Genomic DNA, 19,252 nt, shown 5'->3' with positions numbered 1-19,252 from the left:
GAAACAGAGCTACGTTAAAGTGCACTAGGGAACGTTACAAAGAGATTACGGTATGTACAAAGGGAGAGCCCCCCCCCCAACCCCTGATCTTTGGACATCTGCGCAAAACTCAAAATCTGCTAAAAATAAACCTGAAAAAATGAAATGAATAAACTCCGGAAAACAGCAGCCCTAATAATAAGGGTGCACTGTCAGTGACTCTCAGGCGACGGCATACGTATGGCCCTGTTGCTAATCCCATGATACCTTCATGGGAGCAGAGCCTGTCCATCAGGCTAAGGCTGTGATGGAGGCAGTGACTGGGATGGTGGGGGACAGAAATGCCGGCTCCTGAGAGCCAAAGTACAGTTCTTTATCAGCCTAGATCTGCACCCATTGGTGCAGCCTGGTATCTGATCCCAGGGCACAAAGGACCGTGGCTGCCTGACCGCCCCAGAGCCCAGCCTGCTGGCTGACTGACACAGTGGCATGGATCGCAGCCCCACAGCAGATGCGTGTTCTGCTGACAGTTGGAGGTGAGATGCTACAGTTACAGCCTTGTGTGCAGGGGAGAGATGGGATTGGGAGTGGGGCGGAAACAGGTAAATTGTAGCCCTAGAACAAAGGGAATTGGTGGGATGGGAGAAGCTTGAGACTTTATCTAGGATCAGCCTTCAGCTTGGAAATAGGCCTGGCTAGAGCCCCTGCTCAGATCATGGGTGCACTCTTTACCCTCCCTCTCTCCCCTGGTTCTAGCACTCTGGATAGCGCCACATGTGAGCTAAAATAAGCCCGTGCTAGCCTGGTGGAAGGATGGTGTTGTGGTTAAGGCACAAGCCCAGATGTCAGGACTCCTGAGTTCTGTTCCTAGCTCTGTCCCCGACTCAAATTGTGACTCAGGGCAGGGCCCTGCCTCTCCCAGTACCTCGCTTTCCTGTCCAGGGGAGCCGTGAGGCTTAGTTTGTTAATGGACTGAGGATTTGAGAAGCTCAGGCAGAAGGTGTTACAGGGAACCAGTGTGTCATGGCCTTCCCTGGATTCTGCCAGGCTCCCTGCTTCTGTTAAATTCTGGGCCCCAAGCGTCTTCCCCCTCCTTGTTCATGCTGCTACGTGGCTGCTGCCTGCTTCACTTGACACACAACCCTTGTCCGGCTTAGCCACACACCTGAGCAGAACGCGAGATCCATGCCTTGTCCATCATCCAGCTCCAAGGAGACTCAGCGGGTTGCTGTGCATGCTGACCAGGCCAGTGAGTGTGCCGGAGAGTAGAGCAGTCCAGTGCGTGGCAGTACTTCTCTCATGTTTTCTAGGCCCAGACTTTAGGTGCCAATGATTTCACACTGGATCCAGCAATGGAGGCCCAAGCAGGTGTTCTAGCAGTTTGTGCTGCGGCAGGCAGGGCGCTGTGCCGCTGGCTGTGGGGACTCATTGGTCGCTCCATGGCCAGCGGGGGTGTTGGTGGTTTGAACTCTGTAATTCACTAAAGACGGTGAGGCACACAGATACTGTGGGAGTGGGGGCCAGAGATAGAAGGGCCAAATTGGACAAGGTGCCCATCACCACCACGTAAAGGCAGCTGCTTATTGAGAACTCCAGTGGAGTAATACAGGAATGCTCATTTCGGTGTAGTCAGTCAGCAAGGAGAGGCTGTCCTGCTCCCCGCGATGGAGCTGCTAGCAGCTGGCACCCAGGCAGGTTCAGTGAGAACCATCCCTGCTCACCAGCTGTGCAAGGGATCCCTCAGCTTGTCCCCCCCCCAGAGTCTGTAGTTCCCCCCCCCCTCTCCCCACTGCTGTCTTTGGAGTGCCCCGGTTCCGTTCCACCAGCCCGAGCTGATTTCCTGCAGCGCTGGAAACGAGATGCTCACGCGGCTGCAGTCGAACAGGCAGTGTCGTGCGGTGCTGCAGTCGGCCATGGGACTGCGGTGAAACGTAACAGCTTAAGCCTGGACCCTGGGCTGGGGAGGAGTTAGACATTGAAGTGAAGGGTGGCTGTTCAGCTGCTGAGCATGGGTTCTGATGGGCACCCTCACCCAGCCAAGCCTTATGCCTCATTTGCCCCTTGCCTAAGCAGGCAAGGGCTGCAGTGGGATTTCTGGGCTCGTGGGCTGCCCCCACCGTATGACCAAGGGCGTGTGCCGGGGGCAGAATATTTCCTTCTCTTCTGTGTCCAGGAGCCGCCATCCTCTGCTGGCGGCTGTTCGGCAGGTACATAGCACTTTCCACCTTCACTGAGCAGTAGGCCTCTTCCCATCACGTCATGTCCATTCCCCTGCCCGTACAGGGAGGGCTTCCCCATGGGCTAGGCTAGGGGTTTCTCCAGTTTTAATTCAAAGCAAAGGAACTCCTAGCCCTTGCCTTAGGAGACCTTTCTCTGTTTGCTTCCATTACTCCTCACTATGACCCCTCCTTCTGGTGTGTTACCGTTGCTTAGCCGCACTGTGGAGTTAGCTCTTTTAATCTCTCCTCATGAATCAGTCCCTCCAGCCCCCGATCGCTTTCCTTGTTCTCTGATTCAATGCCGTTCAAAGCCCTTTGCAAAGAGTTACTCTTGCAAGCCCTTTGGTAGCTGGTCAGTATCATTATCCCCATTTTTCAGATGGGGAAACTGAGGCTCGGAGAGAGGAAGGGACTTGGCCAAAGGGAATTGGCATCAGAGCCCGGGTTGGAACACAGGAGTTCCTGCCTCCCTGCTCTGTGCTCACAGCGTTAGACGAAGCTGCCTCTCGCAATGCCCCCTCCCCTGCACCCAACTTGAGCAACAATCCCAGCCTGGTGATCAAGAGTCCTGAGTCACGGTCTCTGGCACAGAGACTGGCTAGCCCCAGTGATTTTCAAAGAGTCTCTTGTCCTTGTGAGGTTTGTGTCACTGGGCTCTGCTGAGGTGTAGTTCTTGTGCTCCTGCCCCCACTCTGCTCTGAGCAGGACGTGTTGGTGGGGATGGAGTGCAAATAGCCCCAGGAAAGTAAAAATAGCCTGCCAAGCATAGACCGCTCCCCTTGCTGTACTGAGAGCTCCATCAGCTGACTTCAGGGACACAAATCCATGTCCACTGCTCTCCACAGAGCCAGCCCAGCTCTGAGAGGGAGACCGGAGTCTATCCCAGCTCATGCACCACCAGCAGAATTGCTAGCTACAGAAATCAGCTGTGCATTGGACCGTCCAGCCCTGAGGAATGCCAATGGGATTGGTCACATGTAGCAAATGGAGTTTGGAGACAATGGGGTTATGCAGGTGTAGCTCAGAGCAGCCTTACCACGGATGATGCATGAGCCAAAACGAACCCAGCTTGCTCTCAGGCCCTACAGGCTGTGTGCGGCCATAGCGCAAGAGATGATAAACCCCCCAGTGCAACGTGGACACTTTTAACCTGTGTAATAAGGTCAGGCCCAGACATGTGGCAGCAGGGGTGGGCTGCCATATTCCCCTGGATGCACGAAGGCTAGGGTTGGCGTGGGCTCAGTAGAGCTATGCTCCTGGGCACATTGTGGGTGGGGTATTTAAAGGCCTCGTGGCACACACAGGACTGGATCTCTCATGGTGAATCTCCACGCTATTAAGTGTGCCGTGCATAGTGCTAACACTATATATTGGTGAGTGCACAGTACCACAGGAGTCAGAGTCGGCCACCAGACCTTCATGTGTGGGTCTCTGAGGCTGTTCTCCACTTTAAAATTGTAACTTTTATATACATCAAAATACACGCATGCACACACGCACACACACATACACACTCTCACTCTTCCTAGGCTGACCTGTAATAGGCAAATGAAGCTCATTTCATTAAGTTGCCTTGGTCAATGCTGGATTGTGGCACTGCCTGTCCCACTTACGAAAGCCAGTGTCTAACATCAACCTCTGTTTTCCTTCTGATCCCAGGAGGAAAAGGCTGGTCCCAGGACCAACATCTTATTATTGTTTTATTACGGTTCCTTTATTTTTTCCCCATGTCATTTTATGTTAACAGGAGCCATGTTTTCAAATCCGCCGGCATTAGATCTCTCTGATGCAATGTTAAACCAAGGTCCTGTCCCTTTCTGGTCGCTGACGAGCCCATGGAACTTTTCTGCACGGGCGGGGGTCTCAACCCTGGTGTCCTGACCAAATCCCAGATTGGGTGGTTACGTTCTTCCAGCCTCAGTTCCCCTGCAGTTTCAATAGGAGGAGTTAATCTTTTCTTAAACTTTTGAAAACTTATTGTGTGGCGGTGTTAGTGAGGAGTGGCTGCTGCTTTCCACCCCAGAGAGCGCTGCAGTTCAGCAATTCCTTCCTATTCTGAAGGAACCTGAGAGACTTGATATCAAGCTCTCCATAAATATAAGATTGTAAGAAGCAGCATTTGTGCACTGAGTGCAGGAGCAGGTTAGGGTTTTAGTGGCAGATGGTGTCAGAGAGGTGAATAGGGTTACCATCCGTCCGTATTTCCCCGGACATGTCCGGCTTTTGCGTCTCTAAATAGCCGTCCGGGAGGAATTGGTAACAAGGTTAAAATGTCCGGGTTTTTTTTCTCCCTTGCCTCCCTCCCTCCCTTCCATGCAGAGTGCGGCTGCTGATTGGGTGGCTGGGCCGATTGAGCCGCTCCCATTGGCCTCCAGCAGCCAGAGCCCTCCCCTGCTCCCCCCTCCCTCTGTCTGCAGCCCTGTGTAACACACAAACTGACCCACCGGGCAGCGTGTTTTGCCTACACGTGGAGCCAGAATGGTAAGGGGAGTCCGGGGGGGCAGTCAGGGAGCGGGGGAGTGTTGGATGGGTCCCCGGCCTCCACCTGCCACCCCCCCTCTGCGCGTCCCCCCCCGCCATCGGCCCCCCCTCTCTGCCTACCTCTCCCTTGCCTGCTTGTACTGCCAGAGCCGGCAGCAACTGCTGTCTGCTGCCCCCGGGTCCTAGCGTCCCCCATCCACTAATGGGAAGACAGGCTGCCCTTACCCTGCCCTTCCACCCTAGCCCCGAGCCTCTCCAACGCCCCAAACCCCTCATCCCCAGCCCCAGCCCTCATCCCCCCGCACCCTAATCCTCTGTCCCAGCCCTGAGCCCCCTGCTGCATCATGAACCCCTCATCCCCAGCCCTCATCCCCCCGCACCCTAATTCTCTGCCCCAGCCCTGAGCCCCCTCCTGCATCATGAACCCCTCATCCTCAGCCCCAGCCAGAGCCCTCATCCCACCACACCCTAATCCTCTGCTCCATCCCTGAGCCCCCTCCTGCATCATGAACCCCTCATCCTCAGACCCACAGCCCTCACCCCTGCATCCCCTCCTATCCCCAAACTCCCTCCCAAACCCCCTCCCCCTTCCCACACACCCCCGCCTGCCTTCAAACTCCCTCCCAAAGCCTGCACCCCCTCCCTTTGCACTGCCTCCCACCCCCAAACTCCATCCCAGAGCCTGCACCCCTCACGTCCTCCTGCACACCCACCCCCTGCCCCAGCCCGGAGCCTGCACCCAGCACCCAAACTCTATCCCAGAGCCTGCACCCTGCACCCCTCCTGCACCCTAATCCCCAGCCCAGGACCTGCACCCCAGACCTCCTCCCCCCACCCAACCCCCCTCCCAGAGCCTTAGGCAGGTGGGTTCTGGGCACCACCAAAATTTCTACAACCCTGCCACCCATGCGAGTGGATAAGGGTCGGGGCAGTCAGGGGACAAGAAGCAGGGGCGGTTGAGGTTCTGAGGGGGGCAGTCAGGGGGTGGGAAGTGGGAGGGAGTGGATGGGGGCGGGGCTAGGGCGGGGCTCCCCCCCCCCCCCCAGTGTCTTCTTTTTTGATTGTGGAAATATGGTAACCCTAGAGGTGAAGGGACTTGCCCAAAATCACACTGTGATCCAGTGGCAGGGCTGGGAATAGGCCCCGGAGCTGCTGGGTTCCAGCTCTGCGTCTGGACCAAGTGCAGCAGCTGTTTAACCACACACGCAACAAATGCAGCATGACAGTTTGAGGCAGGGAGTGAGACGGCAGGGGGAACTGAGGCCAGCAGAACATAACTACCTGAGCAAGACAGACGGACCGAAATGTTCAAACTCGAGGGTCTGAAGTTAGACACTACACAGAAGTGATTATAAATCAGCCCATATATATTGAGCTGCCTGACGTCAGACACTCAAGTTAGAAAATGTTGGTCCTAGGCCTGGATTCTGCTCACAGCCTGGCACAGTGGAGGGAGAGCAGAACCTGGCTGGTGTGGCTTAATGTGACTCTGCTGGACATTTCCGAAAACTGACAAGACAGTTCGCTGATGTGTCCGTCTGCCCTCCCCGTTCCAAAGGGACCCAAACAAAGGGCAGGCTCTTCCGAGAATGCCTCCCTGTGTTGCTGGCTTTGAAAACAGGGCTCTCTGCGCGTTGAGCCATTTTCTTTTTTGTGTTCCATTCTGTTGTCCTCATCGGTTTGTTTGTTTCTCAGTGACTCAGCACATTAAAGAGCTCCTGGAAAGGAACAGTAAGAAGAAATCCAAATTGAGAAAGAAACCCAAGCCCTATATCGAAGAGCATGATGGTAGGGTCCATGTCACCGTTCATTTAGCGCCTTCCTGTCTTAGACATAGTAGCAAACCTGCTTTTTTTTTCAGCCTCTTACCCTCCCCTCCACCTCCACTTTGGTTCTGTCCATCCTCTTAACTGTTCATTTGGGCTGTGCCTGCGCTAGGGATGAGACGTGTTTGTGAGGCTCCCGGGGCCTGCCTCTACTGTGACTTGGACACTGGTGTGGATGGGGGCCAAATGAGGATCGAGGTGCCTTTGGAGAGCGTGACTGGCCGTGGAGCTGCTCTCTGCACTGGGTGTCGAGCCCAGTTTGGCTCTACTGTGGGGAGTCCTGTCTGACATCCAGCATCAACCCCTGTCCATCCCTAGTGCAGACAGGGCCTGTGCTTCGCTCAGTAGCATTTACAGCATTTGGGCAGGGTTGGCAGTGGTGGGAAATGCCCTGGTAACCAAAGGTGCCTGCAGAAGCAATGGTGGCTGGGATGGAGGCAGTGAATGGGAAGGGGATGAAACACCGTGAATCAGCAGCAGCATTAATGAGTCCCCAATGTGGGCTCAGCTAGCTTTTCATCATCCGCCTGGGAGCTGAGTCACTGAGCAGGCTGTGCAGTGGTAAATTGCCTGCAGATTTTTACAGCTATGATGTTGCTGGGATCTTTACCTTGCACCTGTTTGAATAGGTTTAGTTATTTATTGCAATGTACCAATTAGTAGAGGGGGGTGGGAGTGTAATTAACCAGAGCCAGTTAAAGAAATGACTTCGATTTCCTTGTTTGCTGATAGATTAACCTGATCTAGGGTTGGTCGGCTTTTATACTGCAAACCTGCATGGAGGGATGGGGGAAGGGAGGCACCAGGAAAGTGCTGCGCGCTCTCTGTGGCCTGACAAGACATGGAGAGGTTTTTTTAAAAGGGCGAACCTACCTGATGTTTTAATGCTGAGAAATGGGTGTTAAAAAGGTAAGTGTTTGGGACAGATAAATGATCTCTATCAAATATCCTCTGAGCCAGCGTGTGCAGCTGATGAAGCAGTAAAGGGCGGGCGGGAGCGTGAGGGAGAGAGCGAGCTAACTAGCTATTTCATTATAACATTTCACTCCAGTGGAATCTAAAGACAGCCCGTCTGTCTTGCTTTAACGACAAGAGCAGGTCAGAGGGGGAGCATCACCACCAGCCACACTCCTTTCCAACCCAGAGAACCCGCCCTCTTGAGTTCTGATCTTCCCCTTCTGTGTAGGGCTAACTGCCACGCCCCGGCCCATCTCTCCAGCAGGCCGGCAGGAATGCCGGAGACAGGCTAGCTGCATGGGAGACACCGGTGCCTGCACCAACACAACATCCTGCATCTTGCCACAGGTGTTACAGACAGGGCAATCTTCACAGTGGGGGCCTGGGGTCATTCGGTGATGGGGCTTCTGAGTGGGTGTGGTTCATCTCATGGGCCTCCGAGCCTTTCCCAGCATGGCACGCTTTGACCCTTTGACAAAGTCCTGCCACAACCGGACCCATTGTCTGGGCTGCCTTAACCAGTTGTGAGCAAACGGTAACTCTTGTGCAGCAGCAGGACCTGTTCTTCACTGCCCTGCACATGTATGGAGCCATTAGAAACCAATGGGGGAGCTGCCGTGCTAGGAAAATGCTCTGTTGTGTAAAATTCCAGCACCCAGCCATTGGCCAAAGGTCAGCAGTCAGACTGAAGGATGGCCCTTCAGCTCAGTGTTAACCCAGCTCAGTGCATGCAAGGCGTTGGCAGTCACTGGGGTCTGAAAACCAAAGGCTAGTTTAAATTTCGTCACCGCTTCCCCAGCACCACTTTGAAAAGGAACCAAGTGAGTGCACTGAGCAGTAAGACCGATAAGCCATGAGCACACTGAATATGCAGAGTTCTTACACCTCTGCCCCAGAGCATTCCAAGGGGCGGTAAAAACGTGGCCGTGTGTGTGTGTGATATGCAATACTAAAATAGCTGCATTGTAGAACGTCTGACTTCCCATGCAGTGCCACCATTCTTAGTCATAGTTATATTACCGTGGCACCCAGAGGTCTCACTCAGGATTGGGTCCCTTGTAGGTGCTGTACAACACATATGAAGACGTGGCTTCGGGCTGACGTCTGGGGCAAAGAAACATGATGTGCTGAGGCTGTGGGCGGAAATGCTTACAGTCAAACAGGTGTAGATGTTTGATTTTTTTATCTTATAAGAAGATGAAGTGCATGCTGGCTGTCCGCATCTGCCCCTCAAGCTGGCTTTAACTGCCTGATTTCTTAAAGGCCTCATGGCAGAGGCAGGGCTTATGGGAGGGATCGAAGAAGGATAGTGTAGGTGCCTTAAGAATCAGGGAGATTGTACTGGGCCTGGAGGATGGCGTGTTGTATCATGCTGTAATGTTCTGTGGGCATCCCCTCCGATTCCTGAGAGGGACTTTGGACCAGCCGTAGCGGTAGCTGTCTCCAGCCAATCCATCCCATGCTTTACAATGGGCCCTGTGTGGATCCCCATGCAATGCAGACATGGCCAACTCAAACTGATAGTCATGTCCTCACTATCTCGGCTCAGTGCTCTGATCTGAGGAGCTCCCAGTGACCAAGGATGTGACCTGAACACTGGAATACATATCATACTCTTTGCAGCATTTGATACTGGGATATTGGACTAGATGGACCACTGGCCTGATCTGGTGTGACAACTCCTATGTTACACACACACACGCACACATAGTGCAACACACACCATATGTTTGGTAGGAACAGATGTCTGGGTTGGGTTTTTTGCCAGGATGAGGTGCTTTATCCCAAAGTGCCTGCTCGTCCCCTCCCCATCTAGCCTATCTCTGTAACATGGCGGGAGACAAGGCAAAAAATAACTCAGCGCTATTCAGGCTGGTCAGGTCTGTCCTTCTGTATTGTTGGGTGCTCTCCTGCTGCCATGAGCTCCTTTCCCATGGTGACAGTGTACAGAAACTGGATTTTTAAAAAGATATTATCAACCTCCACACTTTTAACACGTCTCCCTTCTCTAGCATCTTTCAGGGGGTCTTAGAATCACAGACCCACAGGGCTATAAGGGACCACAAGGGTCATCTAGTCTAATCCCCTGCCAAGATGCAGGATTTGTTGTGTCGTCCCAAACAGATGGCTCTCCAGGCTCCTTTTGAAAACCTCCAGTGAAGGAGCTTCCACGACCACCCTAGGCGTCTGTTCTGCTGTCCTACTGTTCTTACCGTCAGGAAGTTTTTCCTAATATTGCATCTAAATCTGCCATGCTGTAGTTTGAACCCAGGGCCTCTTGTCCTGCCCTCTGGGGCAAGAGAGAACAACTTTTCTCCATCGTTTTTATGGCGGCCTTTCAAGTATTTGTCCCCCCTTAATCTCCTCTCTTCCAAACTAAACATACCGAGTTCCTTCAGCCTTTGCTCATCTGGCTTGTGTTCCAGCCCTTTGATTGTCTTTGTCGCTCGCCTCTGGATCCTTTCCAGTTTCTCTACATCCTTTCTATACGGCGGTGACCAAAACTGGACACAGAACTCCAGCTAAAGACTAACCTAACTAATCTTGGAGCACTTCCCCTACATGAACCAACCCTCACAGTACCCACGTGAGATGGCAAAGCTCCATTGTACAGAAGGGGAAATTGGAGCACTGAGAGGTTAAGTGATGGCAAGCCTACAGCAGAGCGAGGAGTGGAACCCACACATCCTGAGCTTTTATCACTAGCCCATGCTGATCCCCTTAGGAGGCTGCAGGGGAATGAGTTATCGTGTAATAATTCATGCAATAGTGGAGCTCAGCCTTTAGCTTTGTGCCTGACACGTCACCTTCAGTTCACGTGAATTATTGCACAGTAACTTTTGTCCTGTCCATCCTGTGGCTCAAATAACTTAGCTGGAACTGACAATGGTGACATTTAAAAATGGGACATAACTCCCCAAACGAGATGGGCCTTTGTTCTGCAGGAGACATTTGTGTCTGGGAGATGCAGCCACCTGTTACCAGCATGCAAAGTGAAGTTCACCCTGGTGAAGTGTACCAGCTCGGGGACCCCTAGATACACCACTTAAGTCCCACTTCAGCTCTGACTTAAGTCGTAACTAAACCTTGTGGGGCTTAAATACAGCCAGCCTCCTTGGATAAAGGAGGAGCACTGCATGCTGGGATCTAGCTCCACCAGCCACATTTCCACTGAGGACAGTCTCATGCTGTGCTGTAGAACTTCATGCACTGTGGGTGCACTCTTACCGCACCTCTCCACGTTCACATTTGTCTTGCTTGCTGATTGACACCTCGAAGGCACTCATCACCGTTGTAGCTAAGCACCTCACACACATTAATAAATTAGCCTTGTAACCCGCCCCCCCCCCCCCACGGTAGGGAAGTGTTAGTATCCCCAATTTACAGGTACGTAAATTGAGGCACAGAGGAGGGAAGTAACTGATTCAAAGTCACCCAGTGAATCAGTTGCAAAGGACGGAATAGAATCCAGCTCATCTGACTCCTAGCTCTTTGTTATAAGGCTTTGTTTCAATGCAGCACTTCAATGTGTGCTTAAAGTTAAGCATGTGCTTAAGTGCTTTGCTGAATCAGGGAATTTTTAACCACAAGGGAGCATCCAGAAGAGAGTATCTGCATCTTACACAGGTCCAGTCCTCTTGTCGAGGGTTCATAGAATAAGCAATACCTTAAACCTTGCCTGTTCTTGGAAGACATGGGCCATGTGAGTTGCCCCATGGACTTCAACAGAGCTGCTTGGGGGAGTAAAGTACCCAAGTGTTGGCAGGATCAGTACGGTCATGGGACCTTCTTCTGGGACAGTCTCAGTTTTTCCTGTGATGTCCTAGGTCAGCTGAAGTGTTCTGGTTTTTCATTTGATGAATCAAAACGTTTGAGGTTCTATATAACTACAAAATGTGTTACCAGATGTGGTGCTAGCCCAGGCAGGATCTACTGAACGATGAGTGGTGTTTGGAGCGAAGGGAAAAGTCGAATGAGCATAGACACTCTCCCCAAGCAGCTGTTTTGCTCGAAGTGAATGTTAAGGACACTTGTTAAGTGTGTCATTGTAAACTAAGTCGGACACAAGTCATTGAAAAAATCTAGCACTCTGAGAAGCGCGCCCGTCTTGCGGTAGAGTGAGAAGCTGGGGGCAGTGACACTAGCTCACTCTTTTTAAGTGAAATTTTGTCTTTTGTACAAGTATTGCACAAGCTTAAAAAAAATTTAAAGACTGGGCCCCTGTCTGGTTTTTGGCCGAATACTCCTGGCAAAAAATAGGCTACATACCTCACTTTTCTCTTTCTCATATTTGATATTTCTGGGCTAAAATTCCATTCTGCATTCAGCACCTTTCTCCCCCGCAGTGCTGTAGTGGGAAGCACAAGTCCAACCTGTTCTTCCCGGCTATTTTTAGCTCTCAGCTGGAAGACGGTTTGGCAAAAGGGCTGATCATGTTTCCCCTGTGCCAGGTGCATTGATTACAGTTGAACTGGTTAAACGGCCAGACTCTTGCAGAACACTCAGGTTTCCATCTGAGCAGTTTAGGCCCTAGATAGAATCGAATCCCCTTTGTTCTGTTTGCTCCTGTAACGGGAGAGCTGCTTAGCACGTCCGTAGCACCGTATCGCATCGGAGCTCTTCACAGACACATGCTGGCCCGTTTTGTTTCTTTACGTTGTCTGGAAAAGCAGCCTGAAAGGGTTTCTCCTGTTTGGTCTTTATCTTTGAAATATCCTGTTTTTGCTGGAGGTCTGTCACTGGCCCGTTAAGTGGAGTCAGGCTCAGCCTTGCCTGTCAGTAGCAGTTGTCCCCCAGCAGATCCTGATCTGGTGGCTTAATTAGCACTGGTGAGTCTGGCTGCGGAAGGGCCAGAGAGGAGGCTCAGTCGGGAAGAGGCCCAGGAGAGAGGTGCTTAGAAGAGCCTGCTGAAGGGGACCTACTAGAGCAGATTAGGGTCCAGACGTAGGGCCGGGGAGAAGCAGCCAGAGAGCCCAGGGAGGGGAGGCAGTGGGGAAATCTGCTGGGAAGAAGGGCCTCTCGGGGAAAAACCCTGCCAAAGGAGCAAAGAAGAGCTCTGCAGGGCCTGGGAGTGGGGGCAAAGAGCAGGGAACTTCAGCCTAGCCCAAGGGGGCAGAAGAAGAATTGATTCAGAGGCTTATTTGGGTTTGCAGTTGGACTTTTGATACCCTGGAAGGGGACTGAACTTAAAAGGCGACCTGGCCAGTGGGCTGGGCCTCGGAAGAAGTCTGACAGCCATCACAGGGCCAAAGAAATGGTCATAAGGTGGCACTGGGGACAAGAACGCCTGCAACACCAGGCTGTGATGCCAGAGGGTGTTACAGCGGTGAGGGAGCAGTGTATAAGGGGTCCTTGGAGAACTGGAGAGAGTAGGTGTTTTTGCAGCCCTTAATTGTGCAGGAGGAGTGGCGGCAAACACCCAAACTAGGTTTAGGATGCTCTTATTCAGTTTATGCCTGGGGTTGTATGCTGGGATTGCCTGCAATAGCAGGGGACTGGATGTAATGACCCAGGGTGTCCTTTCCAGTCCTGTGTTCCTGTGACGTTCTTTTCTCATTTCGGGCATTCTCAGGTCTTTGCACTCACAGGACACGTTTGAGTCCCCGCTGTTGGTTGAATTCTGATCTTGTGCGTGGGGAAGCCCAGCTGTGCAAGCCACTCCCACAGCCTGAGGCCCCTTGGATAAACCCAGCCTCAGTAAATCTAAGGAGCCTTGAAAACATCCTCAGTGCTGGCACCCAGACCCTTCCCCTAAGTAGTAAACTCCCCTGTCTCCTCTGATGGGCCACTCCACTGCCCAAGAGGAGATGAGAGGGAGGCAGATGGTAAGATACAGTATTGCCCCCAATCCATGTCTGTTCTTCCCCTCTCCCAACAAGGTTGGCCGCAGCAGCTTCTGACAGGTCCGCGAAACATTTTCCCCCCATTCTTCCCCCCTCTCCCCCATCCAACCAATTGGAACCCCATCCTGAGATGGCTGGGGGGCTGTGGGACAGGATTGAGGAGCATCAGCAAAGCCGTGCTTGGAGGCAAGGACTAGAATAACAAGGGGACTGTAGGCCAGGAGTGAGGTGGTGATGTGGTTGGCACAATAGGAAAGAGAGGTAATTTTATCACTGGAGTTTTGGGATGACAAAGAGAAGAAGAAGAGAACATTGTGACCGGTGGGAGAAATGCAGGAGATGTTTAAGGTATGGACCAAGGTTTAGCAGTCAGGATGGAGATGAAAGGACATACCTTGGAGATGAAATAGGGGAGGAAGAAACAGGAGGCACAGGTTGTGGGGGCAGACAGGAAAGAAGGGAAAATGAACCCAAAGTTGACATCCTGGGTGTCTGGTGAGGATGGTGGAGTCCTCAACAGGGATGTAGAGATGCAGAGAGAAGGTTGGTGGGAAGATCAGCTCAGTTTTAAACACACTGAGCTTTATGTGGTTTCAAGACATCCAGGAGGCTGTTTCTGAGAGTGAGTGCAACCGGATGGGTGAGGAAAGGTCAAGGCTGGAGAGTCATCAACATAGAGGGAATAGCTGGGCTCATGGGACTGAATTAGACCCCGCAGCAAGGGATTTAGATGGTAAGAGCAGGGGACCATGGATGGAGCCCTGGGGGACTGTGATGACATGGAATGGAGGAGTGAAAGGGAGAAGATACAGAAGGTTACTGGAGAGTATGCTTCTGTGAGAGTTTTCAGTGAAGAGCTGAAGAGTGGGGAGGGTTTGTGTGTGGTTGGAGGGGAGAGTTTGGTCATGTTGGGCCGGATCGGGGTGGGAATTCCAAGTACAAGGGAGCAATGTGTCAGGAGGGGGACACCAAACAGTAAGTGGCTGTGTGTTGTGAACAGGATGTAGAGTGCTCAGTCGGGAGTACAAGGGAAGGAGCCAAGGGCAGAGACACAGGCAAGAGCTGGCTTGGGTAGGGCCGTGAAGGCAAGGACCAGCTGAGACCATTCCAGCTAGCTCAGTACTTCGTCCCCCTCTGCACTCTTGTAATTACCCCATGCTTTGCATTGCTGCTGTGTAGTGAGTGGGATCCAGCCTCATCCCCTTTCTGTGGGAGACGTTAAACTCCTAGTTTGTAATTAGTTTCCTTGTGCTTAAAGCACAATCTGAATGTAGCATTTCAACGAGTCTCATTGTTCCGCCCTTGCTATATCACAGCGACAGCCTCTAAATTTAAGAATGTCTTGCGTCCCCAGCACATGCTGCTTTTAGAGTTGACATTATGGGTGCAGGAGTGCGTGGGAGTCCCGGCTTTGTGCAGATGTGGGTGGGTGGGGAGGAAGCTGATGCAGTTTATGTAACACAAGAGCTTTGACTTTGTATTTGGGCAAGGATCACAGTACATGCTGCAGAGCAGAGGGCTGGGAGTCAGGCCTCCTGGCTTCCATTCGCAGCTCTGTCCCAGCTTTGCTGGGCCACTTTGGGAGAGTTGCTTTTCTTCCCTGTGCCTCGGTTTCCACATCTGTAACTTGGAGATGATGATCCTGACCCATCTCCGAGAGGATTGTGAGGCTGAATTTTTAGTGTTTGTAAAGCGTTTTGAAATTCACAGGTGGAAGGGGCAGAACATATTTGTGTTATTGCTTTTGCTGGTGTAATACATTCCCATCCTGTCATGTGTGGTGTGCGGATGCCATGCTGGTGGTGTGCAGAATGATGCAGTGGGACACTGGGGATATGGGAGGGGCAGTGGCTCCTTAAGTGAGAGCATTGGTGGCCAAGGGGCTGGGCATAGACAAGGGACTCAGCCAGGGCTCTCCTGTGTGTTCTTACCATGGAGTTTCCTACAGATGTAGCCAGTCAGGACAGAAGAACAAGTGTAGCAGCAGCCCATGTTGTGGTATGTGTGCTGTCTCCCACCGTGAGCATAGGAGATGCCTCTGGTCTCTTTAATGATGTGTCCGGCCTTTGATCTGCGATGTTACCCAAACACCAGCCCCACTATTTAAGGAAGGGTAGGAATGGACAGCAAGCTTAGCCCCCCATGCCCTTGGGCAGCATTGACCGAGGCGATCGATCGCAAGCATGCACATCACTGCTTTGGCAGTTGTGCAGTTTCCATGGCTACATACCTCGTTGGTACAGTAACTTGCTTTACAGAAACAGACCATGCAGCATTCCCTGCAAATCCACCAGCAAGCTCTGGTTGTCGGGCTGCTTATTGATGTTGGTTCTAGGCATTGTGGAGGGGGAGATGTGGAATTTTGTTACTGACGCACTTATTAATATCTGAGCAGGTCCCAATGCGGCTGCCAAGGAGAACAGCAGATTTCCCACCTGCACCCAAAACAGGGAGAGCTGTTTGCCATACCCAGTGCCTGACAGATCTTGGGCAATACTTGGCTGGGAGATTCCTAGAGAAAACCCTGCAAAGGCGCCGCTTTCTCCACTCTGAGTTACACCACTGCCCCAGCATGGAGTCATGGTGGAGGAGGTGCTGGACATTGTGCCTTTCAGACAAGATGCAAGCAGTGGTTATTAGAGATCACGTGGCCCCGTTGTCAGGGTTAGTGTTGGCGTCCTGGCCACATTTCAACTCTAATTACAAACTGCTTAGCTACGGTTTCCCCTGGGCTTTCCATCAGGCCAGGTCTTGTTCACTTCCTCTCCGACACTCCTGCAGAATGTCGCTGCTTACTGTTACACAACTGCTGCAATCCACCCCGGAGGCGGCTCCACTTTAATGGAGGGTGAAGCAGTCCCTGTGTAGAGTTTGCATATCAGCTTGCAGAGCTCTGGGAGATCTCTCTGGATGAGGCATTGTAGGGCCATGCAGTTGTAATCGTTCTTCCATAAACCGAGCTCTCCCTTTCAGCCATGACCTGCAAATGGCCGCAGTTGGATTCTGCGTCCCTCTGCCCGTGAAGGCACCTTGCGTGTGCTCGGTGTAGCTCTTTTCCATGGAGGGAGCGTTGGATTTCTCTGCACCATGGCAGATTAGTTGCTCACCCAGCGGAGTGCACTGAGAATTGCTCTCACGTTCCCCAGAGCTCTGTTAAAGTTCACCAAGCTTGCCATGCTTAGCTGCAGCTCTGGGTTGGGCTAGGGGCAAGAAGGAGGGTCTCTGAAGGCTTCCAGGGGTCTTAATGCTCAGCTAGCAGGAGCTCTGCACGCCCTTTGGAAATGTTATGAGCTAATGTAACTCATTGGTCTGTGTGTGTAGGATGTGTCTCCCCACTGTGTAGATGTAGGGAGCTCAGGCTGTAGAGACTCCTGCCTGTAGCTCTGGAAGACCCTGAGTCAATCCCTGGTGTCAGCCAAGATGCAGCCATCCTACTAGCATATTAAGACCCTGAGCAGAAAATGCTCTCTTTGATCAGGGTGACTTCACCCAAAGGGCTTGGCAATCATAGCAAGTTATAACTAAATAAAAAGCACTTCTATAGCTTGTTATACCTACAAAGTGGACATTAGTCAGCCTTATGGGAGAGGAGGTTATCCCTATTTTACAGAGGGGGAAACTGAGGCACGGAGCAGGGATGGGACCCCGAAAGCTGTGGCTGATCAGTGTCAACTGGAAGAAACTGCAGTTACCCTTATGCTTAATATGGAGGGAGCAGGCTACAGAACATGTGGATCCCCAGCATGCAAATACCCTTCCACACAGCTCAGTGGGGCGCATTGCATGCTGGGACTTGAAGTCTCTGCAGGCTGCATCTTCTTATTGAGGAAGCCCCCAGACTTGCACTTTGGTCCTGTTCTAGATGCAGAGAGCTTCCTTGGAAAACTGTTCCAGTGATTAATTCCCTTCACTGTTAAAAATGTGCGCCTTATTTCCAGGCTGAATTTGTCCAGCTTTGACTTCTGACCACTGGGTCATGTTAGATCTTCTTCGGCTAGACTGAAGAGCCCATTATTCAATGTTTGTTCCCCATACGGGTACTCCTAGACTGTGATCAAATCACCTCTTAACCTTCTCTTTGTGAAGCTAAATAGATTGAGCTCCTTGAGTCTTTCACTATCAGGCAGGTTTTCTAATCTTTTAATCACTCTTGTGGCTCTTCTCTGAACCGTCTCCAAATTCTCAGCATCCTTCTTGCACCAGAACTGGACACAGGATTCCAGCAGCGGTCACACCGGTGCCAAATTCAGAGTGCCAGTCTCCTACTCGAGATTCCCCTTTTTGTCCACCCAAGGCTCACATTAGCCCTTTTGGCCACAGTGTCGCACTGAGCACTCAAGTCCAGCTGGTTACCCACCATGGCTAAAGCTGATTTTGTCATGGATATTTTTAGTGAACGTCAGGGACAGGACACGGGCAAGAAACAAAACATCACGGAAGCCGTGACCTGTCCCCGACTTTTACTAAAAACATCCCTGACAAAATGGGGAGGGAGGAGAGTCCAGCACCCTGCCCCTCCCCCACCTGCAGCAGCTCGGAGCTGCAGGGTCCCCATTGCCTTGACGAGCTGGGGTGGGGGGTGTCCCCTGCCACAGCTGGTTGGGGAGCTGTGGGGGGCCCCTTCCAGCAGCCGCTGAGCAGCTCCGGGGTCCCTCTGCCACCGGTGGCTGGGCAGCTCGGGGGTCCACGCCGGCACCGGTGGCCGGTCAGTTGCGGGGGGGTCCCCCGTGTCCTGCGGAGGTTGGACTGCTGCAGGGGTCCTGCCCTGCTGGCTTCAGCAGATGTTACTGAGCATGCTCAGTTCGTGTGAGCATGCTCAGTACACACCAAGTAGCACATTCAGTCAGCAGTTTTTCACACTACAGAGCGGCTGGTCCCCTGGGCCCCCCCAATGTCACGGATTCCGTGACTTCTGCGACCTCCATGACATAATCAGAGCCTTAACCATGACTGACAAATCTTTTTCGGAGTCACTGCTCCCCAGGATAGAGTCCCCCGTCCTGTAGATATGGCCGATGGTCTTTGTTCCTGGATGTATATGTTTACATTTAGCCGTATTCAAATACATATTGTTTGCTTGGGCCCAGCTTACTAAGGGATCCAGATTGCTCCGTGTCAGTGACCTGTCCTCCTCATTATTTACCTCTCCTCCACTTTCTGCGTCAGCTGCAAACTTTATTAGTGACAATTTTATGTTTTCTTCCAGGTCATTGATAAAAATGTTAAATAGCAGAGGGCCAAGAACCGATCCCTGCAGGGCCCCATTGGAAACACACCCACTCAACAATGGTCCCCCATTTACAATTCCATGTTGAGACCTATCAATTGACCAGTTTTTAATTCATTCAGTGTGTGCCATGTTAATTTTATATTGTTCTAGTTTTTTAGTTAAAATGTCTTCCGATACCAAGTCAAATGCCTTATAAAAGTCTATGTATATTACATCAACTCTGTTACCTTATCAACCAAACTTGTAATCTCATTACAAAAAGATATCAAGTTAGTTTGATAGGATATTTCTGCCATTAACCCATGTTGATTGGCATTAATTATATTATCCTCCTTTAATTCTTCATTAATTGAGTCCCATATCAGCTGCTCCATTATCTTGCCCAGGATTGATGTCAGCCTATAATTACCCAGGTCATCTCATTTACCGTTTTTAAATATTGGCACAGCATAAGCTTTCTTCCACTCTTCTGAAACGTCCCCTCAAAAATGTATTGAAAATCAACATTCATGGTCCAGCTGGCTCCTGAGTGGACCTATCAGACCGCTCTTTTAAAACTCTTGGATGTAAGTTATGTGGGCCTGCTCATTTAAAAAGAGCAAACGTTGGTAGCTGCTCTTTAATATCCTCCAGATGTACTCCTGGAATGGAAAGAGTGTCATTAGATGATGAGATTAACATCTGTTTTCCCCCAAATACAGATCAGGAATATTTATT

At 51.6% G+C, this 19,252-nt stretch overlaps 1 protein-coding gene across 1 annotated transcript in view; it reads left to right on the top strand.

Annotated features, from left to right (window-relative positions):
• The window catches only part of ARHGAP39 (Rho GTPase activating protein 39), a 287,928-nt gene that overhangs the window by 173,454 nt on the left and 95,222 nt on the right, over nt 1-19,252 (top strand). The window contains exon 7 of the mRNA XM_065400194.1: nt 6,375-6,467. Within this exon, the coding sequence (XP_065256266.1) occupies nt 6,375-6,467 (93 nt within the window). The remainder of the gene's footprint in view (nt 1-6,374; nt 6,468-19,252) is intronic.

This window comes from Emys orbicularis, chromosome 2 (genome assembly GCF_028017835.1).
Source record: "Emys orbicularis isolate rEmyOrb1 chromosome 2, rEmyOrb1.hap1, whole genome shotgun sequence".
Classification (NCBI taxonomy): Eukaryota; Metazoa; Chordata; order Testudines; family Emydidae; genus Emys; species Emys orbicularis.
This window is presented reverse-complemented; position numbering and strand designations above follow the sequence as displayed.